We start from the raw sequence: 27,982 nt of genomic DNA on the forward strand, positions 1-27,982 counted from the left end.
CATCCTGAGCGCGACGTCGACACCATCTTGTGATGACGTCATGCAGCCAGTATGAGGAGAGTCGAGATTAAGTGGGTTACAGTTTTATAGTTAATACAGACCAGTCATTCAACTATGAATGGAAATGAGTCTCAACATATTTCCAGAATATTAATTTAATTATATATCACTACTTTATATTTAAATATAAACTGCAATTTTAATGGTAATGTTTTTTTCCCAACATGCTCCCTGATTGGCTTTTCATTGGACAGCAATGACTGCAGCTGTTTTTCAAGTGGCCTATGGGAATGTGGTGATTGAATTCTTTTTTGCTGACTCTTCTACCTTGCTAAAAACATGAGTTGTAAAACAAAAACAATTCGGATTTGTGCTGTTGATTGTGCTAATTTATGACACTGAAACATCCTTTTTTGTGTGAATATATTATTTTATTTATCTTAACCAACAATCTCTCCAATGCATTTGAGGACACAACACTTGCCACTTACACAACAAAAAACAAAGAAAATAAACCACATGACCAAACCATATTGGGCGTTCATTTCTACACAACATAACGTAACTTCATCCAGCATTTGAAACATTGAAAAAAATAAATCAAATGTGTTCACCTGCAAAACAGGCACAGCAAGGAAAGCCAGCCCAAGTCATAAACTGTATGTGTACGTTCCACAGTGTCCACTTGAAAGGTTCGCAAACTAACTGGCTGCACTTTACAACAACATGTCAGATGTTAGTTCTATTCCCAAGACAATAATGTTTTATTTATGACTGTCAGCGAGAGTACTGAATCAGCGAGACGTTGGTTTAGTTGTCCTTGAATCTTAATTCTTCATCTTGGTGGAACATTGTGTGCTTTCAATATTGTGGGAAGGTCCATTTCTGATATAGGTTCTTAAATTGACTTACAAATGGATAAAATTGCATTAAAAATAATTCCAAAATGGGTAAATGCTGATAAAGTAGGGTCCATCAAGCAAGTCCAACTCAGTTTTATTAATAATTACCAGGATGAAGCTCAAATGCAGTGTAACCTTTAATTTGACCTTCCCTAAAATTTGAATGCATATGCCCAACTTTTTGCACCACTTTGATGTTCACTGACAAGGACCCGAACGTCAAAACGTTGCATGGTAGTGCATGACAAATAGAAACGTGAACTAAAATAGCAGCAGTTTGAAGAAAACGCTTGACAGCCAGCAGCTAGAAGCTTTACAGTTCATGATGATAATACAAAAAAGTATGTTTGAGCATCACTGACAGGCTAAATGCTTAAAAAAAACAAAATGCAAAGAAGCAGAAGTACAAACAAAAGCAATTGTGACTGTTACTCTCAGAGAAAAGGCCAATAATGCTAAAAAAAAGGAACTTTAACTCCATACATGACTTGTATATTTACATTGTCCTCTGGCAGTAAATGGAACTACTGTGACTTAACATAAAATAATTACGTTTAATGTGAAATCTTACCACCAACTATTCTAACACACTTTGAGAGGGAGTAACAAAAAGGCACAATTATAATGAAAAGGTAAATATATATTACTCTACTGTTAATGCTGGCAAAGTAGAAAAAAGAAGACATTCACGTCCTCCTCAGAGGTCTGAGGGCTGACGAGTGCTCACCAACGATTCACCCGTCTGTGTCCCGGCCGGCGTGGAGTGCCGTGTGATCCTCGACGTCTTGGTCATCGTGGTGATGACCCCTCCCACCGAGGAAGACGCTTCCCGGGTGGTGACGTCCACATCTGACGTGTGCATACTGAAGGACCCCGATACGTTGGCCTCGCCCCCCACCTCTCCTCGACGCTGGGCCCGAGGAGACCCCTCCGGCGTGATCTGGAGGAAGCCTGCCAGAGGGCGTGGCCGAAGGACGAAGGACAAAGACAAGACAGGAGGGAAGACAGGAAGGGTGTAAGGCAGAAGGGAAACTTAGTCTTTATAGCGGAGACAAAACAAGATGTGACAATTAATGAGTCGGACATTTATCAACATTCATTCATTCATTTTCTACCGCTTTTCCTCACAAGGATCACGGGGGTGCTGGAGCCTATCCCAGCTGTCTTCGGGCGAGAGGCAGGGTACACCCTGGACTGGTCGCCAGCCAATCACAGGGCACATATAGACAAACAACCATTCACATTCAATTTGGAGTCGCTAATTAACCTAGCATGTTTTTGGAATGTGGGAGGAAACCGGAGTACCCGGAGAAAACCCACGCATGCCCGGGCAGAACATGCAAACTCCACACAGAGATGGCCGAGGGTGGAATTAAACCCTGGTCTCCTAGCTGTGAGGTCTGTGCGCTAACCACTAGACCGCCGTGCCGCCCATTTATCAACATGAAAGTAGAAATGTGTTGTTGCTTTGCGTCAGCTTTCACAGTGGTACCTTTAAGTTTGAACTCACCAAAAGTTCCAACCAAAAACTTTCTGTCCTAATGTTCAGATTTTGTGTCCCCTAATTCTTTGTCTTTTTTCCAAGACGTCTTCTGACAGAAGTTGGTAAGAGAATACAAATATCCTCCAGAATTTACCATAAATTAAGCAGACTCACTTTATAAATAAAGACTCAAGCAGCATCCAAGTACTTTTGTCCATTTTTTCCTATGGTACTTGGTGGAACTCTCAACTGGCATGGAGCAGTTTTTTGTGTCATTTGACTGGTTATGTGCTTCTGAGTGTGTTAGAAAGCCCATAATTTACATTGCATTGTATGTTCAGCTTAGAGTGCAGTGTTAGTTCTCAGGCATTATTCAAGATTACATTCTGTTACTTAGTATACAGAAAACGCATTGATATTAATTTCATAAACATTGTGACTGTTAGAAAGCCCATAATTTACATTGCATTGTATGTTCGGCTTAGAGTGTCGTTTGTCCTATGGTGTTCAGCGGTCAGTAAACGCACCACAGTGCGGGACGTTTTTTCGGTTGAACAATATATAGATCTCTGAGCCTTATTGCGCTTCATACATCATATCACTAGGTTGATGCTGTGCGTGAATGCATAAAGGTGAGTTTTTTGGCTTATTGTGGGAGCTGTGGAGTAGTTTGGGCACCCTTTTCACAAAGTTAGGCTCCCTTTTCATCGGTGCTAATATCAGTATTTAAGCTAACTATGACTAACGGTTATTCTAGTGAGTGTCATGTTTGCTTGGTTTCTTTGTTGAATTTCTGTGTGTAGCGTGCCTTTAGCTCATCTTTATACTTGTGTAATATGAGTTACATTAAGTTACTTATCATTTATTGTGTATTTGTCTTTGTATGTATGTCTCATCAGTACCACATCATAACCTAAATAAAATCACCAAAAGAGGACAACCTTCCGTGTTCTTTGATTTGAACACACCCCCTATACCTTTGACCGCTCCAAACTAGTGCATCCTGGGAGACGATCTCACAACCCGAGAAGCCTCTCCGCTACAGTAGGGGATGCCAGATGGTGCGACTGCGGGGACGAACAGTACACGCTGGACATTGAGTTGAAACTTTGATTTGAAAGTGGACTAAATCGAAGTCAGACCAGAGTCACAGATTGTGGTCAAACTATGAGGTACCACTGTGCTGTCTTTCAAACAATATGTTTCCAGTCAAGAGTCAACCTTACATGTTACAACCGCACACTAATGCCCGTACCTGTGGAGTGTGGCTTCAGGGTGAACTTTGGGGCCTTCAACCAGGGGGAAGATTCTGCCTCTCGGGAGTCTCTTTTGGTGTCCATCTTTGCTGAGCTGAACTCCACAGTAAAACCAGAAGGAGAACCGGAGCCGTCCCTCTCCAGCCTTTCCGTCCTAGAGTGTATGACAACTCCCTTTGAGGAGTCCTCAGGGAAACCTTCAAATGAAATCTTGCTTGGTTTCAGCTGAAGCCCTGCAGGGCCTTGCTCTATTTCCCCAGATGATGAATGTTTAACCACTTTGCTTCTCATTTCCAGGTTGCTGTCTGCTGCAGCCTTCTTTGCGTAATGAGATGTTAATTCTACCTTCGGAAGTTTGACCTTTCCGCTCAACGTGCCTGTGTCGTCTTTGAAGACCTTGTGTGGACTTGAACTTGAACCTTCTGCTTTGAGAGTGACGTCAGCTGACCCAGATTTTCCAGCACTGACTGACATTTCAGGAATTCTAACAGCTCCTCTCTGTGTGACAGAGGATTCTATGGACTTTGTTTGGATCTTTGTTGTCTTCTGGATGGGGTCACCGGTAGATAAAGTGACATCCTCTGTTTGAGGTGGATTTACTAGAACAAAAACTGCTTTCTTCACTTTCGGTACCTTGGCACCCTCATATCTGATCTCTGGCCCACACAACTCCATCCTTCCTTCGGGGGATGACATAGAGGGTAAAGGAACACCAAACTTTGGGATTTTGATTTTCCTTTCCTCATCTTCATCTTGTGATGTGCCGATGTCAAAGTCTATGTCTGGAATCCTTGGGAGGCCACTTCCTCCTCCTGTCCCCACACTGGCTGAACCACTTGGTAACGTGACGCCTTCCATTTGAACGTTTGGACCCCCTGTGTGTCCATTGTGGGAAGTGGGAACTCCAACATCAGCGACAGCCCCACCATTTTTCTTTTTTGGCATTCCAATATTAAACTTTGCTCCTTTCACTTTTGGCCCTTTGACTTTGCCGCTGCCTTCAGTTGTAGCCTCTCCTTTGCCTCGTCCTAAATCCAGCTCCAGGTCTCCTTTCGGAACTTTGATGTCCAGCGTTGGGATCTTTAGTTTCAGGCCTGCATGCGCTCCTTCATCGTGCACATCAGCTTTCTCTTTGTTGCCTGCGTGTTGTTTGGTTTTACGGAGACTCACATCAACGTCCACATGTGGTGACTGGACATTTGTGTCAACTTCAATTTTTGCTCCTGGTTTTGTTGGTTCAGGCAGGTTGATGTCAGCATGTGGAGTCTTCAAGTCGCTGCCATGTATATGAGCATGTGGTGCCTTGGGAAGGGACACATCCACTGGCTGCATTTTTAGCTTTCCTTTAAGTTCAACTTCTGGTTCTTCAGTCTTTGGAGGTTTTCCTTTCGGCAGTGATACGTCTACACTAGGAATGCTTATGTGAGGCATTCTTAGCTTCCCCCCCTCAACTTCAGCTCCAGCACCACTTCCTTCAATGTTGCCTACTTTCCCTTTAGGTAAGGACAGGTCAACATCGGGCATCTTGAATTTGGCTCCGGCCTTCTCGTAACTGGGATCATGTTTTATTTTGGGAAGTGGCACAGCCAGGTCTACTTTGGGGACAGAGACATCAATTGCAGGTCTCTTTGGGATTTTCAAGTCTCCCTCATAGGCTCTGATGTCAGCGTCTGATACGTCCACTTCCGCTTTGGGGATAAGAACTTCAGTTTCTGGTGATTTAGAGGCTGGGAGTGACAGCTCCACTGATGGCATCCTGACCTTAGCCTTAGCTTCAAGGTCACCACTTGGCTTTTCAAAATCTCCATCCTTTGAACCAAATGCGGGCCTGGAGAACTTTGGCAGTTTGATGGTGACATCAGGTGCATGGAAGCGACCTTTTCCTTCCATGGTGGCCTCTGAGAGTTGAACATCTGATTTCGGAATGTCAATTGCCCTTTTTTTTAAATTAACATCTAATTCAGGACAAGACACAGACACATCTGCATCTACTTTAGATATTCCCAAAGAGGGTTTTTTGAGTTTAGTTTTTTTCCCCTTGATGTTTTTGTCCAAGTCCAACTCCATGGAAGGTGTCTTGAGAGAAATGTTCCCCTCACTGCTTTGTCCTGATAGTTCCAGATTACCACTCTTGGACTTTCCACCAAACCTCGGAAGAGAAAAGCTAGGGACTTTGAGAGAGACACTGGGTAAATCAAAGCTTCCTCCTGAAGAAGGTCGGCTTCCCTCGGCCTTCAAAAGTGCCACTTCCACCTCATCACCTTTTGGCTTGGAGATGCCAAAGTCTAGATCAACCTTTGGAGCGGAGATGTCCACTGATGGCAGTTTGACTGTGTGAACTTTAAGAGATGAACTTGGACCTTCTACACTACCTGTCTTAATGTCCACACCTTTAACATCAAATTTGGCTGGATGAATATCTCCTTTCATTCCGGACATGGTGATTTTTCCACCTTTGACATCAGGACCGTCAAAGCTGACATCTACTTCTGGAGATTTCATTTTGGGAAAAGAAACATCAAGAGTTGGCATGGGGACTTTTCTACCTTTAACTTCAGGACCTTCAATGTTTATCTCTGGACCTTTTGTTTTTATTTTAGGAAGACCAATATCAACAGAGGGCATTTGAAACTTTCCTCCTTTCCCAACATGACCTTCAATTTCTATTTCTCCTTCAGCTTTTCCTTTTGGAAGCGAGACGTCCAAATCTGGCATTTCCCCCTTTCCTCCAAAGTCTGGACCTTTTATTTTAACACCACTCTCTGAGAGATTGACTTTTGGTAAAGAAACATCCAACTTTGGCATTTTTAACTTTCCTCCTTTGACATCAAGATCTCCTTCAACTTTGGGAAGGGAAACATCAACAGTTGGCATGGAGACCTTTCCGTCTTTCATGCGAGGCCCTTCAATGTTGATCTCTGGACCTTTTGTTTTCAATTTAGGAAGAGAAATATCAACAGACGGCATTTGAAACGATCCTCGTTTTTCAGCATGTCCGTCAATTCCTATTTCTCCCTCTGCTTTTGTTTTGGGAAGTGAAACGTCTATATCTGACATTTCTATCTTTCCTCCTTTGAGTTCTGAACCTTTTAGTTTGAGTCCACCCTCTGGAAGATTGACTTTTGGTAAAGAAACATCAAATGTTGGCATTTTGAACTTTCCTCCTCTGACATCAGGACCTTCAACATCAACACCACCTTCAAAATTCCCTTTGGGAAATGACATCTCTAAATCAGGCATCTCAATCTTTGCACCTCTAAAATCTGGTCCTTTTACTTTAATGCCACCCTCTGGGAGACTGACTTTTGGTAAAGAAACATCTATTGTTGGCATTTTGAACTTTCCCCCTTTGAGATCAGGACCTTCAATATCCAGGCCTCCTTCAACTTTTCCTTTGGGAAGTGAAACATCAACATCTGGCATTTCCAGCTTTCCTCCTTTGAGTTCTGGACCTTTAAGGTTGATGCCACCCTCTGGGAGATGGACTTTTGGTAAAGAAACATCAAACTTTGGCATTTTGAACCTTTCTCCTTTCACATCAGGACCTTCAATATCAAGGTCTCCTGAAACTTTGGGAAGGGAAACATCAACAGTTGGCATGGAGACTTTTACACCTTTCATGTCAGGACCTTCAATGTTGATCTCTGGACCTTTTGTTTTCATTTTAGGAAGAGCTATATCAACAGAGGGCAAATGGAAATTTCCTCCTTTTCCTCCAACAGGACCTTCAATATCTAGGCCTCCTTCAGCCTTTCCTTTGGGAAGTGAGACATCTATATCTGCCATTTCTATCTTTCCTCCTTTAAGTTCTGGACCTTTTAGTCTAATGCCACCCTCTGGGACATTGACTTTTGGAAAAGAAACATCAAATGTTGGCGTTTTTAACTTTCCTCCTTTGACATCAGGGCCTTCAATATCAAGCTTTCCTTCAACTTTGGGAAGGGAAACATCGACAGTTGGCATGGAGACCTTTCCACCTTTCATGTCAGGACCGTCAATGTTTATCTTTGGCCCTTTGGTTTTCATTTTAGGAAGAGAAATATCAACAGAGGGCATTTTAAACTTTCCTCCTTTGCCAACATGTCCTTCAATACCTATTTCTTCCTCTGTGTTTATTTTGGGAAGTGAAACGTGCACATCAAGCTTTTCCATCTTTCCTCCTTTGAGTTCTGGACCTTTGAGTCCACCCTCTGGAAGATTGACTTTTGGTAAAGAAACATCAAATGTTGGCATTTTGAACTTTCCTCCTTTGACATCAGGACCTTCAATATCAAGGCCTCCTTCAACATTTCCTTTGGGAAATGAAACATCAACATCTGGCATTTCCAGCTTTCCTCCGAGGTTTGGACTTTTCAGTTTGATGCCACCCTCTGGGAGATGGACTTTTGGTAAAGAAACATCAAATGTTGGCATTTTGTACTTTCCTCCTTTGAGATCAGGACCTTCAATGCCAAAGTCTCCTTCAACTTTTCCTTTGGGAAGCGAGACATCAACATTTGGCATTTCCAGCTTTCCCTCGAGGTCTGGACCTTTAAGTTGGATGCCACCCTCTGGGAGATGGACTTTTGGTAAAGAAACATCCAACTTTGGCATTTTGAATTTTCCTCCTTTGACATCAGGACTTTCAAGATCAACACCACCCTTAATGTTTCCTTTGGGAAGTGACACATCTAAATCAGGCGTCTCAATCTTTGCACCACTGAACTCTGGACCTTTAAGTTTGATGCCACCCTCTGGAAGATTGACTTTTGGCAAAGAAACATCGAACTTGGGCATTTTGAACTTTCCTCCTTTGACATCAGGACCTCCAATATCCAGGCCTCCTTCAAGTTTTCCTTTGGGAAGTGAAACATCAACATCTGGCATTTCCAGCTTTCCTCCGAGGTTTGGACCTTTCAGTTTGATGCCACCCTCTGGGAGATGGACTTTTGGTAAAGAAACATCAAATGTTGGCATTTTGAACTTTCCTCCTTTGAGATCAGGACCTTCAATCCCAAAATCTCCTTCAACTTTTCCTTTGGGAAGCAAGACATCAACATCTGGCATTTCCAGCTTTTCTCCGAGGTCTGGACCTTTAAGTTTGATGCCACCCTCTGGGAGATTGACTTTTGGCAAAGAAACATCAAATGTTGGCATTTTGAACTTTCCTCCTTTGACATCAGGACCTTCAATATCTAGGCCTCCTTCAACTTTTCCTTTGGGAAGTGAAACATCAACATCTGGCATTTCCAGCTTTCCTCTGAAGTCTGGACCTCTAAGGTTGATGCCACCCTCTGGGAGATTGACTTTTGGTAAAGAAACATCAAACTTTGGCATTTTGAACCTTCCTCCTCCTTTGACATCAGGGCCTTCAATGCCAAAATCTCCTTCAACTTTTCCTTTGGGAAGCGAGACATCAACATCTGGCATTTCCAGCTTTCCTCCGAGGTCTGGACCTTTAAGTTTGATGCCACCCTCTGGGAGATGGACTTTTGGTAAAGAAACATCAAATGTTGGCATTTTGAACTTTCCTCCTTTGACATCAGGACTTTCAAGATCAACACCACCCTCAATGTTTCCTTTGGGAAGTGACACATCTAAATCAGGCGTCTCAATCTTTGCACCACTGAACTCTGGACCTGTAAGTTTGATGCCACCCTCTGGGAGATTGACTTTTGGTAAAGAAACATCAAACTTTGGCATTTTGAACCTTCCTCCTCCTTTGACATCAGGGCTTTCAATGCCAAAATCTCCTTCAACTTTTCCTTTGGGAAGTGAAACATCAACATCTGGCATTTCCAGCTTTCCTCCGAGGTCTGAACCTTTAAGTTTGATGCCACCCTCTGGGAGATTGACTTTTGGCAAAGACACATCAAATGTTGGCATTTTGAACTTTCCTCCTTTGAGATCAGGACCTTCAATATCCAGGCCTCCTTCAACTTTCCCTTTGGGAAGTGAAACATCAACATCTGGCATTTCCAGCTTTCCTCCGAGGTTTGGACCTTTCAGTTTGATGCCACCCTCTGGGAGATGGACTTTTGGTAAAGAAACATCAAATGTTGGCATTTTGAACTTTCCTCCTTTGAGGTCAGGACCTTCAATCCCAAAATCTCCTTCAACTTTTCCTTTGGGAAGCGAGACATCAACATTTGGCATTTCCAGCTTTCCCTCGAGGTCTGGACCTTTAAGTTGGATGCCACCCTCTGGGAGATGGACTTTTGGTAAAGAAACATCCAACTTTGGCATTTTGAACTTTCCTCCTTTGACATCAGGACTTTCAAGATCAACATGACCCTCAATGTTTCCTTTAGGAAGTGACACATCTAAATCAGGCGTCTCAATCTTTGCACCACTGAACTCTGGACCTTTAAGTTTGATGCCACCCTCTGGGAGATTGACTTTTGGCAAAGAAACATTGAACTTGGGCATTTTGAACTTTCCTCCTTTGACATCAGGACCTTCAATATCCAGGCCTCCTTCAACTTTTCCTTTGGGAAGTGAAACATCAACATCTGGCATTTCCAGCTTTCCTCTGAGGTTTGGACCTTTCAGTTTGATGCCACCCTCTGGGAGATGGACTTTTGGTAAAGAAACATCCAACTTTGGCATTTTGAATTTTCCTCCTTTGACATCAGGACTTTCAAGATCAACACCACCCTTAATGTTTCCTTTGGGAAGTGACACATCTAAATCAGGCGTCTCAATCTTTGCACCACTGAACTCTGGACCTTTAAGTTTGATGCCACCCTCTGGAAGATTGACTTTTGGCAAAGAAACATCGAACTTGGGCATTTTGAACTTTCCTCCTTTGACATCAGGACCTCCAATATCCAGGCCTCCTTCAAGTTTTCCTTTGGGAAGTGAAACATCAACATCTGGCATTTCCAGCTTTCCTCCGAGGTTTGGACCTTTCAGTTTGATGCCACCCTCTGGGAGATGGACTTTTGGTAAAGAAACATCAAATGTTGGCATTTTGAACTTTCCTCCTTTGAGATCAGGACCTTCAATCCCAAAATCTCCTTCAACTTTTCCTTTGGGAAGCAAGACATCAACATCTGGCATTTCCAGCTTTTCTCCGAGGTCTGGACCTTTAAGTTTGATGCCACCCTCTGGGAGATTGACTTTTGGCAAAGAAACATCAAATGTTGGCATTTTGAACTTTCCTCCTTTGACATCAGGACCTTCAATATCTAGGCCTCCTTCAACTTTTCCTTTGGGAAGTGAAACATCAACATCTGGCATTTCCAGCTTTCCTCTGAAGTCTGGACCTCTAAGGTTGATGCCACCCTCTGGGAGATTGACTTTTGGTAAAGAAACATCAAACTTTGGCATTTTGAACCTTCCTCCTCCTTTGACATCAGGGCCTTCAATGCCAAAATCTCCTTCAACTTTTCCTTTGGGAAGCGAGACATCAACATCTGGCATTTCCAGCTTTCCTCCGAGGTCTGGACCTTTAAGTTTGATGCCACCCTCTGGGAGATGGACTTTTGGTAAAGAAACATCAAATGTTGGCATTTTGAACTTTCCTCCTTTGACATCAGGACTTTCAAGATCAACACCACCCTCAATGTTTCCTTTGGGAAGTGACACATCTAAATCAGGCGTCTCAATCTTTGCACCACTGAACTCTGGACCTGTAAGTTTGATGCCACCCTCTGGGAGATTGACTTTTGGTAAAGAAACATCAAACTTTGGCATTTTGAACCTTCCTCCTCCTTTGACATCAGGGCTTTCAATGCCAAAATCTCCTTCAACTTTTCCTTTGGGAAGTGAAACATCAACATCTGGCATTTCCAGCTTTCCTCCGAGGTCTGAACCTTTAAGTTTGATGCCACCCTCTGGGAGATTGACTTTTGGCAAAGACACATCAAATGTTGGCATTTTGAACTTTCCTCCTTTGAGATCAGGACCTTCAATATCCAGGCCTCCTTCAACTTTCCCTTTGGGAAGTGAAACATCAACATCTGGCATTTCCAGCTTTCCTCCGAGGTTTGGACCTTTCAGTTTGATGCCACCCTCTGGGAGATGGACTTTTGGTAAAGAAACATCAAATGTTGGCATTTTGAACTTTCCTCCTTTGAGGTCAGGACCTTCAATCCCAAAATCTCCTTCAACTTTTCCTTTGGGAAGCGAGACATCAACATTTGGCATTTCCAGCTTTCCCTCGAGGTCTGGACCTTTAAGTTGGATGCCACCCTCTGGGAGATGGACTTTTGGTAAAGAAACATCCAACTTTGGCATTTTGAACTTTCCTCCTTTGACATCAGGACTTTCAAGATCAACATGACCCTCAATGTTTCCTTTAGGAAGTGACACATCTAAATCAGGCGTCTCAATCTTTGCACCACTGAACTCTGGACCTTTAAGTTTGATGCCACCCTCTGGGAGATTGACTTTTGGCAAAGAAACATTGAACTTGGGCATTTTGAACTTTCCTCCTTTGACATCAGGACCTTCAATATCCAGGCCTCCTTCAACTTTTCCTTTGGGAAGTGAAACATCAACATCTGGCATTTCCAGCTTTCCTCTGAAGTCTGGACCTTTAAGGTTGATGCCACCCTGTGGGAGATTGACTTTTGGTAAGGAAACATCAAACTTTGGCATTTTGAACCTTCCTCCTCCTTTGACATCAGGGCCCCCAATGCCAAAATCTCCATCAACTTTTCCTTTGGGAAGCGAGGCATCAACATTTGGCATTTCCAGCTTTCCCTCGAGGTCTGGACCTTTAAGTTGGATGCCACCCTCTGGGAGATGGACTTTTGGTAAAGAAACATCCAACTTTGGCATTTTGAACTTCCCTCCTTTGACATCAGGACTTTCAAGACGAACACCACCCTTAATGTTTCCTTTGGGAAGTGATACATCTAAATCAGGCATCTCAATCTTTGCACCACTGAACTCTGGACCTTTAAGTTTGATGCCACCCTCTGGGAGATTGACTTTTGGCAAAGAAACATCGAACTTGGGTATTTTGAACTTTCCTCCTTTGAGATTAGGACCTTCAATATCCAGGCCTCCTTCAATTTTGGGAAGGGAAACATCAGCAGTTGGCATGGAGAGCTTTCCACCTTTCATGTCACCTTCAATGTTGATCTCTGGATCTTTTGCTTTCATCTTGGGAAGAGAAATATCAACTGAGGGCATTTGAAATTTTTCTCCTTCAATTCCTATTTCTCCCTCCGCTTTTATTTTGGGAAGTGAAACGTCCACATCTGGCATTTCCATCTCTCCTCCTTTGAGTTCTGGTCCTTTTAGTTTGATTTCACCCTCTGGGAGATGGACTTTTGGTAAAGAAACATCCAACTTTGGCATTTTGAACTTTCTTCCTTTGAGATCAGGACCTTCAATGGCTAAATCTCCTTCAACTTTTCCTTTGGGAAGCGAGACATCGATATCTGGCATTTCTAACTTTCCTCCGAGGTCTGGACCTTTAATTTTGATGCCACCCTCTGGGAGATGGACTTTTGGTAAAGAAACATCCAACTTTGGCATTTTGAACGTTCCTCCTTTGACATCAGGACTTTCAATATCCAGGCCTCCTTCAACCTTTCCTTTGGGAAGTGAAACATCAACATCTGGCATTTCCAGATTTCCTCCGAAGTCTGGACCTTTAAGGTTGATGCCACCCTCTGGGAGATGGACTTTTGGTAAAGAAATATCAAATGTTGGCATTTTGAACTTTCCTCCTTTGACATCAGGACCTTCAATATCCAGGCCCCCTTCAACTTTTCCTCTGGGAAGTGAAACATCAACATCTGGCATTTCCAGCTTTCCTCCGAGGTCTGGACGTTTAAGGTTGATGCCACCCTGTGGGAGGTTGACTTTCGGTAAAGAAACATCCAACTTTGGCATTTTGAACCTTCCTCCTCTGACTTCAGGGTCTTCAATATCAAGGTCTCCTTCAACTTTGGGAAGGGAAACATCAACAGTTGGCATGGTGATTTTTCCACTTTTCACGTCAGGACCTTCAATGTTGATCTCTGGACCTTTTGTTTTCATTTTAGGAAGAGAAATATCAACGGAGGGCATTTGAAACTTTCCTCCTTTGACATCAGGACTTTCAAGATCAATGCCACCCTTAATTTTTCCTTTGGGAAGTGACATATCTAAATCGGGCATCTCAATCTTTGCACCACTGAACTCTGGTCCTTTTAGTTTGATGCCACCCTCTGGGAGATGGACTTTTGGTGAAGAAACATCCAACTTTGGCATTTTGAGCTTTCCTCCTTTGACATCAGGACCTTCAACGTCAACACCACCCTCAATTTTTCCTTTGGAAAGTGAGATGTCAATGTCTGGCATTTCTACATTTCCTGCATGGTCTGGACCTTTAAGTTTGATGCCATGCTCTGGAAGATTGACTTTTGTTAATGAAAAGTCCAACTTTGGCATTTTGAACTTTCCGCCTTTGACATCAGGACTTTCGAGATTAACACCACCTTCAAGTTTTCCTTTGGGAAGTGAAATATCTAAATCAGGCATATCAATCTTTGCACCACTCAACTCTGGTCCTTTCAGTTTGATGCCACCCTCTGGGAGGTTGACTTTTGGTAAAGAAACATCCATTGCCGGCATTTTGAACTTTCCTCCTTTGACATCTGGACCTTCAATGTCAAAATCCCCTTCAACGTTTCCTTTGGGAAGTGAGACATCAACATCTAGCATTTCCAGATTTCCCTCGAGGTCTGGACCTTTAAGTTGCATGCCACCCTCTGGGAGATGGACTTTTGGTAAAGAAATATCAATCTTTGGCATTTTGAACTTTCCTCCTTTGACATCCGGGCCCTCTATATCAAGGTCTCCTTCAAATTTGGGAAGGGCCACATCCACAGTTGGCATGGAGACCTTTCCACCTTTAATGTCAGGCCCTTCAATGTTGATGTCTGGACCTTTGGTTTTCATTTTAGGAAGAGAAATATCAACAGAGGGCATTTGAAACTTTCCTCCTTTGCCAACATGTCCTTCAATTCCAATTTCTCCCTCTGCTTTTGTTTTGGGAAGTGAAACGTCCACATCTGGAATTTCCATCTTTCCTCCTTTGAGTTCTGGACCTTTCAGTCTGATGTCACCCTCTGGAAGATTGACTTTTGGTAAAGAAACATCAAATGTTGGCATTTTGAACTTTCCTCCTTTGACATCAGGAAGTTCAATGTCAAAGTCACCCTGAACTTTTCTTTTGGGAAGTGAGATGTCAACATCTGGCATTTCCATTCTTCCTCCAATGTCTGGACCTTCTACTTTGATGCCATGTTCTGGAAGATTGACTTTTGGTAAGGAAACATCCAATGTTGGCATTTTTAACTTTCTTCCTTTGACATTACTACCTTCAAGATCAACACCACCCTTAACTTTTCCTTTGGGAAGTGAAATATCTAAATCAGGCATCTCAATCTTTGCACCACTGAACTCTGGGCCTTTCAGTTTGATGCCACCCTCTGGGAGGTTGACTTTTGGTAAAGAAACATCCATTGCTGGCATTTTGAACTTTCCTCCTTTAACATCAGGGCCTTCAATATGAAGATCTCCTTCAACTTTGGGAAGGGAAACATCAACAGTTGGCATGGAGACCTTTCCACCTTTCATGTCAGGACCTTCAATGTTGATCTCTGGACCTTTTGTTTTAATTTTAGGAAGCGAAATATCAACAGAGGGCATATTAAACTTTCCCCCTTTTCCGACATGTCCCTCAATTTCTATTTCTCCCTCTGTTTTTGTTTTGGGAAAAGATATGCCCATATCTGGCATGTCCATATTTTTTCCTTTGAGTTCTGGACCTTTTATTTTTATTCCACCCTCTGGAAGATTGACTTTTGGCATAGAAACATCCATTGTTGGCATTTTGAATTTTCCTCCTTTGACATCAGGACCTTCAATATCCAGGCCTCCTTCAATTTTGGGAAGCGAAACATCAACAGTTGGTACTGAGACCTTTCCACTTTTGATGTCAGAACCTTCAATATTCATCTCTGGAACTTTTGTTTTAATTTTAGGAAAAGAAATATCAACAGTGGGCATGTGGAACTTCCCTCCTTTGCCAACATGTCCTTCAGTGTTTATTTCCCCTTCAGCTTTTCCTTTGGGAAGTGAGACATCAACATCTGGCATTTCCATCTTCCCGCCACTGAATTCTGGACCTTTTAGTTTTACACCACCCTCTGGGAGATTGACTTTGGGTAAAGAAACATCCAACTTTGGCATTTTAAATTTGCCACTCTTTATCTGTGGACTCTCAAAAGCAAGATGACCTTCAGGTTTTCCTTTCGGAAGTGAAATATCCAAGTCAGGCATCTCAATCGTCCTTCTTTGAAAGTCTAGACCTTTTGTTTTAACACCACCCTCTGGAAGATTGACTTTAGGTAGAGAAACATCCATCGTTGGCATTTTGAGCTTTCCTCCATTGACGTCAGGGCCTTCAATGTCAAAGTTTCCCTCAAGTTTTCCTTTGGGAAGGGAAATATCTATGCCAGTTTTTACACCACTGAATTCCGGACCTTTTAGTTCATTACCACCATCTGGGAGATGAACTTTTGGTAAAGTTACGTCTAGCGCTGGCATTTTGAACTTTCCAGGACCTTTTATATTAAAGTCACCTTTAGCTTTTCCCTTGGGAATTGAGACATCAACATCTGGCATTCCTATCTTTCCTCCCTTTAGTTCTGGACCTTTGATTTTAACACCACCCTCTGGAATATCGACTTTTGGTAAAGAAACATCTATTGTTGGCATTTTGAACTTTCCTCCTTTGAGATCAGGACCTTCAATGTCAAAGTCACCCTCAACTTTTCCTTTGGGAAATGAGACGTCAATTTCTGGCATTTCCATTGTTGCTTCCTTGAGTTCTGGGCCTTTTAGTTTGAGTCCACGCTCTGGAAGATTGACTTTAGGTAAAGAAACATCAAATGTTGGCATTTTAAACTTTCCTCCCTTCATCTCTGGACCTTCAACATCAAGGTCAGCTTCAAGATTTCCTTTGGGAAGTGAAACCTCTAAGTCAGGCATCTCAATCTTTCTTCCCTCAAAGTCTGGACCTTTTAGTTTGATGCCACCTTCTGGAACTTTTGGCAAAGAAACATCCAACGATGGCATTTTGAACATTCCTCCTTTGACATCAGGACCTTGAATGTCAAAGTCTCCTTCAACTTTTCCTTTGGGAAGGGAAATGTCAGGACCTTTCAGTTTAACCCCACTCTCTGGGAGATTAACTGAGAAATCTACTGTTGGCATTTTAAACTTTCCAGGACCTTCCATGCCAAAATCACCCTTTATTTTTCCTTTAGGAAGTGAGACATCAACGTCTGGCATTTCCGTCTTTCCTCCCTTGAGTTCTGGACCTTTTAGTTTTACACTACCTTCTGGTAGATTTATAGTTGGTAAAGAAACATCAAACTTTGGCATTTTCAACTTTCCTCCTTTGACATCAGGACCTTCAAGATCGACACCCCCCTCAAATTGTCCTTTTGGAGGTGAAACATCGATGTCACCCATCTCAATCTTTGCTCCACTGTATTCCGGACCTTTCAGTGTGATTCCGCCCTCTGGAAGATTGACTTTTGGCAAAGAAACATCCAGTGTTGGCATTTTCAACTTTCCTCCTTTGACATCAGGACCTTCAATATCCAGGCCTCCTTCAACTTTGGGAAGGCAAACATCAACAGTTGGCATCACGGCCTTTCCGCCTTTAGGACCTTTAATCGAAAAGTCCATGTCAATTTCCAGATCTTTGCTTTTGGGAAGAGTCATGTCCACAGTGGATAACTTAACGCTTCCTTCACCTTCTGCTCCTTTGAGATGGACCACTCCTTTTTGTGGTTTGACCTTTGGAAGGGACACATTAAAATTAGGCAGTTTGAACTTCCCATCTCCACCAATGTAAACGTCCATGTCTACGTCTCCAGCATCAGTCTTCACTTTGGGTGGGGAAATGTCTACAGAAGGCAGAATAAACTTCCCTGTACTTCCTGAACCTTCCACTGTCCCATCAGAGGATCCCATATTTGATAAAGAGATATCAAGTGTGGGTATAGAAATTTCTGGTCCTTTAAAAGTGCCCTCCACTTCATCAGGAAGTCTGCCAACATCCAACTCCAGGTCAGGCACAGAAATGTCCATGTCTTTTCCTTTGACTTTGGGTGAAGAAATATCCACAGAAGGCATGTTCATGGAAGGAAGGTCTGCTTCGATCTTTGGTTTGAGGATGTGCGCTTCAAACCCACTTCCAGCTTTCATTTGGGCCTTAATGTCTTCTTGAGGAACTTTTACCTTGATACCATCATCGCTGTCATCCAAATGACGTGAGAGTCTCACTTTGGGAAGTTTTATCTTTGGCATTCTAATTTTACCATCTCCTTTTCCTGACTCTACTTCAACTTTTCCCAGAGTGGCTTCGCCTCCTGCTCCTTTAACTTCTACTTTTGGAGCTTTAATTTCTACCTTTCCCTTCCCAGTGGGTAAAGAGGCTTCCGCTTTGCCGGAAGGAAAGGCAAACTCCACATCGGGGGAAATAAAGCTTGCCCCTTGCTTCTCTTGACCAGCAGACAGACTAAACTCCACTGATGGAGGCTGGATGTTCACGTCTGGCTTCTTCAACTCCACAGATCCAGACTCGGTGGTCCTTGGAAAGCTGATTCCAAACTTGTGTCCTTTTGTTTTGCTTTTTACTTTAGCTCCTGGAACCCCAGCTGGGGAGATATTCAGTGTTCCCTCCAGTTGTCCACTATCTTCTTTTTCTCCAATCCGACCTTTTGTCTTCATGCGAGGAAACCTGAGGAAACATTGTCAAACGATGAAAAATACAAGGAAAACCATAAACATCTCTTAGAAGATGTTAACTTTGCCTGCATGCTCAATTTGACATCGTCAGTTTAGTCGCCAAAGTATACTTGCAACAGCAGTTATTGTAAGAACACAATAATTGTTTTTCCAGTGGAACCTCCAAAAGTGACTTTCAGACTGTTGTCATATCAAAACCACTTTTTTTTATAGGAAATGAAATACTGTAAAAGGAATTAATTTGTTCCGGGATCAAGCTGTGGCAATCATAAAGCTTTAAAATTTGATATTCTTTATTATCCACAAATGCAACAAGACATGCATTGTAAAACTAAAGCAAACTACTCTTTCTACTCCCTTTGTAGACGACTGACAGACGGACACTCAAGGGAGAGGGAACAGGAAGCTGTTTCTTTGTGTTTTTATTGGTACAGTATAACCGGAAATAATAAAGGTTTGAAACATTGAAATAGTTGTATTACTAATACTGAACAGCCATTTCCTGTTCTATGGTTATGAGTTTTTTTCTTGGTCATAAGCGTTACCTTTCTATGGTGGCATTCAAAAAAGGCAAAGAAAAAGCATTTATGCACTAAATCCATTCGATGCATTCGAGCTGAAGTCTCCCAATTTTGGGTTGTTTTGAAGGTTCCACTGTATCAGAAAAAAGTAGCAATAAACTTATTTCCTATGAAGAGAAAGACCTGATTTTCCTCTTTGCTTTCACTGAATCACCCCCGCCTGCCGCTTCCAGGTGGGCACTCTTCCTGTGTTGGAATTTAGGGAGAGAAAACTCCAACTCCACGTCACTTATCTCCAGCCTGGGCGGCGTTCCCTCAATGACCAGCTCTTCTTGGCGCTTCTCCTTCAGCCTCTTCAGACCGAAGCGGCCACCTCGCTTCTTCTTGGTCTTGAATGCCTTGGTGCCCTTCACGCTCTCAAATACAAAACATACAACACATTAGGTCCTTCAGGTTTTACAGTCTGTTTAGTTTATTGTAAACACACCAAATAGGCCACTGACGCACATCAATATAACCTGCAAAAGGCATTTATAGAGGAGTTTCTTCTTAAATTAACTTTTTATGACTTGTCTAGCTAAACAGTAGCGTTCCTTTATCTGTTAGACATGCTATCAGCACAGAGTGAAAGAACATCAACCAAGCATGAAGACTCTGTTTTACTTTATAGCTACTCCATCCGCAGGCCTTCATGGCTGAGTAGCTAGCAGCTAGCATGCTATGTTAGCACAATTGTTCTTTACATGTACAGTATGTGGCCAAAAACACAAGAGAAGGCTTGAATATTAGTGAACAGCGCAGTCTGGTGTTTATACTTTTCTTGTAGTCTAATTTACAAGCTAATTAAACCCTCCTGATGAGAAATGTTTGGGAAATATCTCCCCTTAGACTGCACAGACATGTAACAAGTCTCAATGTTAATGGATTACCATTTTGGCCATCTTGGCATTGGGACCTTTAACCTCCACACTGGGCACTCCGGGCCTCATGCTGAGGTCCGCTCCTGGGACGGTCCTCTTAACCAGGAAGCTGACTTTGTAGGGCTCGGCACACTGGAGGATCTTCAGAGCATCTTCATACCGTACGTTGTCAAAGTACACCTTGGCGCTCAGCAGCTGGTCACCTTAACGCATCATAGGAAAGAGTGTTACTAATACTGTACATTTGTCCCTACAGTGCAACTGCAATTTATTCTCAGTTAGTTTTTGGTTCCCTGTAAAAGTTTGGACAGAACTGGATTGATATCAACAATGACTCATTAAGGTGTGCCGAGAGAACCTTGCTGCAGACTGAGATGTTTGGCAGCAGGCGAGTCTTTGAGGACGTCTTTGACGAAGATCCCTCGTTCTCCTCCGCCAGTCACGCTGTAGCCGCTAGCGCCGGCCTCTGCTTCCGTCTCGACTACGATCTCCTGCGGCTTGGAGACCGCCACCTCGATCTGGTACACAAAGACAAGGCGCAAGGTTTGAACTGTGACTCCTATCCCAGTCGAAGCTGCAGATGATGGAGTTGGTGGAGCTTACAGTTGGTTCATTGTCAGTTTCTGGGTTCATTTCTGGTTGGGCCAGCTGACAGGTGGACTCTCTCAGGTGACTTCTCTTCTGACTCAGCACCTGCTTCAACTCTGCATGAAGCTTCTCCTTCTGCTCCTGCAGAGCAACAAAAACTCAACGCTCAGGCTTACGTACTTCCAGTCAGTGAGGTCACATTGGGATGTTTTTGTGGTTGACGGGCGTCCAGCTGCTGCCCTGTGAAAAGACCACCACTGTCATCTGCTGACTGGATGGAAATGAAAGTTGTTTACGTGGCTGGACCAGACCATTGTGGTCTACAAAAGCGGGTGGTGAGGGTGTGCTGCTGGGGGTCATCGGCTTTCAATGGCAGCCATGTTGGCCCTCATACAAAATATGGTCAAATGTAAAGTGACACAACTTTTCATTTCTTAATGAATCAATGAAAAGTTGGACTTTGTTGTCCCTGAATCTTAATTCTTCATCTTTGCTAGACATTTTGCTGGAACACTTTCTGTTCTCAGTTCACAAAGCAAAATCACACGCTTGGAGGAGTTTGCTGTGAAAGTCCATCACAAATGGACAAAATTCCCAAAAGCTTGCAGAAAGTCTTCCCAGGAGAGTGGAATCTGCAATGATGCCACGTTTTCTTCACTTCTGCAGCTGTCCCTATACTTTAGTCCATACCGTACAGCTGACATGGGATTGTTGGGATGCATGTGCAGTATATTTCCATCTCACCACTCTCTCTGGACTCTCGTGTTCCTCTGCAGAGCTGCTGTGGTGAGGGTTGCGCTGCGGGCCAGTGGGGGGTCTGCTGGAGGGGGGAGACCGCCTCTTATCTTTTACCTGTTGTCAGTGGGGACATCGTGTTGCGTCTTATCGACAATTCTCAGTGTGACGCAGTGCAATAATAAACACATGGGTACGTTGACGTCAGCGTTCACTTACAGGTTGATCTCTGCTTGCGCTGTAAACATGGCCGTCGTCTTCTTCTCTGTCAGAGTCTGAAAGGGAACAATAATGTGTTCATTTATGAGTTCTGTGCCTGTGTGAGTGTTCATCTCACTGGCAAATATGTATGGTAATAATAACAATAAGGTATTGGCCCTCACTTTATCTTGAAGTTAAAATTAATTCTTTGTGATTGGATATTGCACTAATTTGCTATATAACACAAAGCTGTGATGTGGATGTTTTGTTTAGAAAGTTAAGCATATATTGATCTACATTGGATTGGTTTTAGCATCTTTCATGTACAAAATGTATCAAAGTGGCCCCTGCATCCATTTTTTTTTCTGTTGTGGAAAAAGTTTGGACGCCCCTGCTCTACAACTCTAAACTGACATATCTACCGCAACAAATAGAGTCCATTGCCTGCCTGAAGATAATTAAAAACGCTTATTTAATCTGACAAATGAGAACCCGTTAAACACAAAAGCCAGTCACAGCAGCATCACTTTGTTGCTAGGAGACACAAGGCGGATTGAGACATCATCATCATCAACAACAACAGTAACAGCGCGAGTAAACGGTAAAATGCAGCAGCATTTCTAGTTAAGGTTGTTATTGGTGTGTGTATGTACTGCATAAGCTGAGCCCCATCACTTAAGGAATGACTTGGCTTGCATTCCCGCAGCCCCCTCTGCTATGACATTCCAGAGAGTCCCGCCTTCGTGTGATCACTTTTTTAACAGCCTCGCATCTGCTATGTATGTGCACGCACCTGTGTGTGTGTGTGTGTGTGTGTCGTGTAGAGTGTCTGCATGGATGCCGAGCCCGTTTGGGCGTGTTGCGGGTGTCAGGTGTCCTGCGGGTCACAAGATGACATAACACACATTCATTTGAAGAGAACACAAGGCGTTCTCAGAAGACTTAGCAGGTCCATTCTCTTATCTGCAACTTGGTAGCCCTCATTGACGTGTCCATCGATCACCTCTTAGGTCCAAATCCTATGTTTTTAAACAAATCTTTACACTGTGTTACATATGAAGATCAGAACCAGCACAGCTTTTGATGTGAAAGTGCTGTACGGTAAAGGTGAAGACCACTTGGACGTTTTCAGCTGTGACTGTAGACAGACAGCAGCAGGTGGCCGAGGAGGCGGAGATCCCTCTATTTGTCACATGCCTGACTACTCTTGCCTCTTATTATAGATCACGAGTGCAGGCCTGGCCCGACTGGTGCAGATGCCCCCATGAAGGAAAGATGCGGGAACATGCTGAGGTATGAGTAGCACTGACAGCATCTCATACTGGATGTAAGCAGCATGAGAAGAACACCTTGCATGAAGGAATGCAAAATCACTGAATGATGGGACTGTGCTTGGTGTGATCCAGCTCTGAGGCGCTCGTATGATGATGATGTTATTGTTGGCTGCGTCAAACGAAACAAGCAACATCCTCAACATAGATCCAGCCTCGTAGAGGATGAGTGTAAACATTAGAAGACAATATTAGACGCAACACAACAGGAAAAAACTGCTAGAGCCATGTGATGGCCAACGCCATAGACACCATGAGAGTAAATTATACATAGTGAGACAACATTCCACAAAATGAGACATGAGACAATATTAGGTTATGTGAGACAAGAGACAATATTGGCCAACATTAAACAAAATGACTCATAAAATGACAAAACATATGACAGTATCGAACACTGTGATACAACATGACATAAAATGACTGGACAATGGACATTCATTCATTTTCTACTGCTTATCCTCACGAGGGTTGCGGGCGTGCTGGAGCCTATCCCAGCTGTCTTCGGGCAAGAGGCGGGGTACACCCTGGACTGGTCGCCAGCCACAAGGCACATATAAACAAACAACCATTCACATTCATACCTATGGACAATTTGGAGTCGCCAATTAACCTAGCATGTTTTTGGAATGTGGGAGGAAACCGGAGTACCCAAGAGGGGAATCGAACCTCGTTCTCCTAGCTGTGTGGCGTGTGCTTTAACCACTGGGCCGCCCTGCAGCTCTGGACAATGGACAATATAAGACCAAATGAGATAATGATAGACACAGGCAACACAAAATTAGACAACATTAGGCACTTAAGACAACATACACTAGATTTGAGTAAAGCAAAGGTAAAAAAAAAAGTCCATCAATCATAATCAAACTGCACTGACCACACATACACACACACACTTCCTGTCCTCAGTGTTGAGATAAGACAACAACTTTCGACAAAAGCGTCCTGCGCTTAATGATTCAACTGTCCAATGCCAGCATGTCCTCTGACCATCCACAAATGAACACACCCGTGGAAAGGAAGTAAGCCTGTGTAAACAGGAAACAGAAATGTCCACATATCTCATTAGTAAATCAATGTGAAAAGTCACATGGTGCATAATGGTGTGTTTACACCAGTCTTCCTCCCTCTCTGGCATGTGGATGCTGAGGGAAGTTCTCCCTCCCGTAGATGTCAAACTGTGTTTCCTTACATCCTACACCCCCCCCCAACCACTCCTGACCCTACTTCCTGCTCCGAAATCAACCCCACCTACAAACACCACCACCATCACCACCGCCCAAAGCCTGACGCCAGGAAGCGGACATCATTCGCCATCATGTCACTTCAGTTCATCTCTGTGAAATCCACAGTAGCTTCAATGACATGAGACATTCGGAACATTACTTGAGGGTTCGGACTGAATTTGAGCATCCTCTGCTTCTTGGCTTCTGTCACACCAGCTGAACTCACGGAGGCTTCAGATGCCTTGCGTGTTTGAAGCGGTATTAGGATCCACGTGATCCGTTTAGTATGCTGAGGACAGAAACTGAAGTCCAAACATATGTTGTTACTTACACATAGAAAACTGACCAGGAGGATGCTGGATTAAACCACATCAGGAACTTCAAACACATCACACATACAACACACATAGCCAATGACAGTCGCACCATGCCGGAAAATCTCAGTGGATGAATGCATGCTGACTCTGGCCGCAAAATCTCACACAGTCGATACTCATTGTAGGTCTTAAAGAAAAAGGTCTGGCAACCCAACATCGAACCAGAACCACTCAATCCGTCCCACAGTACACAACACGTCCTACAGCGCTACCAAAAACTGCAGTTATGTTCTAAAACTACAGATGTCAAGTGGGCAAAGTAGCACCTTTGGAGGAGGCGTCTCACAGACAAGGCTCTTCAATGTAAATAGAGGGTCTACAAACTTTGAGTCGTAGAGTACTAGGTCTGGTTGAAGGAAGAAGACGGAAATATGTGTAGCTCTCCAGGCCCTGTTGTCACCCACAGAGTGCCCTCGCCGTGCATACCACCAACATACCAGGCTTGGGGGGTATGTTGGGGTCGGGCTCGGTACTCGAGGGGGGCACAGAGATCCAATGACCATCACAGTGCAGCTGTCCCTGCTGTGTAATGTCAAGATGAAGGCTAGACAGTGACAGCTCTACGTCACTTATTTTAAAGTGATTTCGCACCACCACAAAATGTGCTTTTTGAGAATGGCCTCCACCCCAAAGCCCACCCAGTCCGGCCTGTCTAAATGTGATGTTAGCAGCAGTTATTTTCACGAGCTGTTTTAAAATGTGGGTGACACATACTACTCTGTGTGTGTATTAACAGCGTGCCATTGTTCAGCCATGTCCACTCCTTCATGCAGTCTAAGCAACTTTCCACAAAACCTCCAGGACAACGGAAGCTTCTGATCCATCCTACCTTTTTCCCAGCTGTAGGGCTTCAATCTCAGCCTCTGCTAAACTGCTGCCAACTCCTTCTCGTTGCTGGTATTCCCAAGTTTCCCCCCTCTCCGTCTATCACTTTTGACCCAGCCCGTTACTCCCCTCACTGAAGTCGCAGGCCCGGCTTGGGACAACGGCATCTCTAGGAGGAACGGCTCTGGGCTCCTGATTGGCCAGAGGGCAGGGAAATGCCCCCATATTAGGGCGGTGGGAGGCGGGGTTGTGTGACTGATAACGGAGGGAGGAGAAGGAGATAACAAGGTTTGGAATATAGTGGAAAGTTTGTGAGGGCGCTGAGAGGACTGACAGTCACGTCAACAGAGATAGACAACATAATGATGATGAGATTGTGGAGTCCTGGAATGACACTTCCAGCAGGCAATGTTGTTTATGGATTATTTTTAAACCATAGCTAAAAATAGAAAGGGCAGGATTTGGAGAAAGGGTGACGCTTCCTCTCACTAGGCTGCTTCAGCTGCTCATGTGTACCAACACTGTGCATGCGTGTGTGTGTGTGTGTGTGTGTGTTAAGATCCATCCTTTACACACATTCATGTGTAGTGATAAGGTTTCCATGACACCAACCCAAAAGACAACATTGGGAGCAATCCCAAGAGTTTGGTTAAACTTCGGTTCAAACTTCAAAATATTAAATTTTGGACAATAAACGGTCACGTGAAAACAAATTGTTTTGATCCAGAACCCAAAGAACAACACAACTGTTGTTGGGGTACAAAGGGTGATGTTGGGATCTTTTGACCATGTTGTTGGGATAGTGTCTGGAATGCTGTTGGGATTTTGTGGCGATGATGTGGGAATGTTGTAGAGTTTTGAGGGAATGGTGTCGAGACTGCGTCAGGATGGTACTGGGATGTTGTTGCAATGGTCGCAATGTCATTAAATGTGAGCTGGAATAGCGTTGGAAAGAGTCTGATGTCAGATGGTAATGGAATTGGGATGCAGTGGGCATTTTGCTGGGATACGGTCAGGAAAGGTGTTTGGATTTTGATGATAGGGAGTTTTTTGGGCTTTGGTGAGACTGGTGTTGCGATTAAGTTGGACTGTTTTGGCAATGGAATTGGTGTAATTCTAATATATTTTGGGTTTGTATTGAGATTTTGTCAGGATGTTCTGGAGATTTTGCTGGGATACGGTCAAAAAAGGTGTTTGGATTTTGTGGACAGGGTTTGGTGATTTTAGGAGAATGGTTTTGGGACGATGTTGGCAAGTTTTGGCAAAGGAACTGCTGTAATTCCAATATGTTTTGGGTATAAGTGTGGATTTTTGTTGGTAGATTTTGCTGGGATACTGTCAAGAATGTTGATGTGGCGATGGTATCAGGATATCAGGTGCTTGGATTTTGTGTTGATGTCGGAGGAATGGTGTTGTGGCAATAGTGTTGGCATGATGTCATGATGGGTTCGGGATGCCTTTGCGATGGGACGACTTCCAGCAATGTCAGCAAACATGGACATTGATGCACAAAGCCAGGATTTAGATTTATACTGGGATGGGGGTTTGGGGTGTGCTTCTGAGCTTAGCGGGGTAGAGATGTCCGTGTTGTTCAATGATGGCAATTTTTTTTTGTGGTTGTCATGTTTCCTAGTCGACACAGTGCTCACGTCCTTAACCTGAAACATAAATTAACTGACATTCCATGTGATTGCTTGATGTTTTGAAGTGTAATTAGATGACCATTCAACTGAAGATTGCAGTCGGCATCAAGCCGAATGAACTGAGAATGTCTAATTTTGGGATTGAACTAAACTACCATTAGGTAAAGCAATCATAGGCTAGTCCAGGCCACAACAGGAGTAACATGACCTCACAACAATGGAACTATCAAGTTGCGAACTACAAGGCAGGCGCATGGATTATTAGTCATGTCATTATTTGGCTGATGTCACATTTAACGTCATTATTATATTTGATCTCAGTTAAATGGCCGAATGAACAGACCCTACTCTAGCAGCACTTTGGTTATGTACCAATCCAGACCGAAAGCCAATCAAGTTATTCATCCTGACCTGCATCAGAGGAAGGTGTCCAGGTGACTCGCAATATTCCACGGAGACACTCACACATGGTCTGCAGGAGGACGCCACTGGAGCTCACCAACACAGCTGCCTGCACTCGGGCCTCGGGGCTGGGCGGACAGGATCCCGGGTTGGGCTTGATGCGACGCTCTCAGTGTGGCTCACACAGAGTGAAAGACCAAACTCAGGATGGATGGAGGGGAGGAAAAAAATCCAACGATGAACTTTGCATCCTCACATCCTCAATGTGTGTGTGTGTGGGGTGGGGGCAACAGAACAGAATGGGCGTGCATTAGCTGTAAAGGACAGTCAGCAGTTTGTCGTGTGTCTCTGCAAAACCCTATTGTTGTTGGCGTTGGAGGCTTTAGCAGGCCTTGTTGGTGGGCTTAGAGGGGCTGCACGCTGGACCCCGACACTGGATAACAACGCTTAATTACTGCGGCATCAGAACATCTTTTTAATGAACACATTGTCCTTTTTTCATTGACCCACAGGACCAGCTGATAAAATGCATCAACAAGTACTGAACCTAAAACTTTGTAGCCAACAACTCATTCTGGAAGTTATTATAGATGCTTACCATATATGTTCTGTTTGCATATTTAGTTCTTATAGGGTGACTTATATGGTTGCCAATTAAGCTAGCATGCTAACCACTTGTCCACCGTGCGGCTTATCTATAGCCAAAGACACAAATTCCAAAGGATGAACATTCAAATACCGTAAAAAGTTAATGAATGTAAAAAATATTTTGGGGAAATACGTTGCCTCTAAAGTCACAACAACTTTGAACCGCCATCATACAT

General features: G+C 43.5%; 1 protein-coding gene across 4 annotated transcripts; it reads right to left on the reverse strand.

The window, feature by feature from the left end:
* Positions 1-409: 409 nt before the first annotated feature.
* Positions 410-27,381, reverse strand: prx (periaxin). Of its 4 annotated transcripts, none has more exons than XM_078792767.1 (10): positions 27,222-27,381; positions 21,373-21,428; positions 21,163-21,270; positions 20,434-20,559; positions 20,189-20,348; positions 19,840-20,033; positions 19,094-19,326; positions 14,383-18,381; positions 3,641-12,231; positions 410-1,853 (listed from the first exon to the last, which is right to left on the reverse strand). In XM_078792767.1, the coding sequence occupies exons 1-10, from the start codon at positions 27,223-27,225 to the stop codon at positions 1,600-1,602; spliced, it is 13,725 nt and encodes a 4,574-aa protein (XP_078648893.1). In that variant the 5' UTR covers positions 27,226-27,381; the 3' UTR covers positions 410-1,599. The 4 variants fall into 4 exon arrangements, with proteins under 4 accessions (XP_078648893.1, XP_078648892.1, XP_078648895.1 ...); XM_078792766.1 differs by having other exon boundaries at positions 27,168-27,341; XM_078792769.1 differs by lacking the exon at positions 27,222-27,381 and adding an exon at positions 25,118-25,273.
* Between the last annotated feature and the right edge of the window lie 601 nt (positions 27,382-27,982).

This window comes from Doryrhamphus excisus, linkage group LG8 (genome assembly GCF_037039965.1).
Source record: "Doryrhamphus excisus strain RoL-2023G ecotype Guam linkage group LG8, RoL_Dexc_Guam_v1.1, whole genome shotgun sequence".
Lineage (NCBI taxonomy): Eukaryota > Metazoa > Chordata > Actinopteri > Syngnathiformes > Syngnathidae > Doryrhamphus > Doryrhamphus excisus.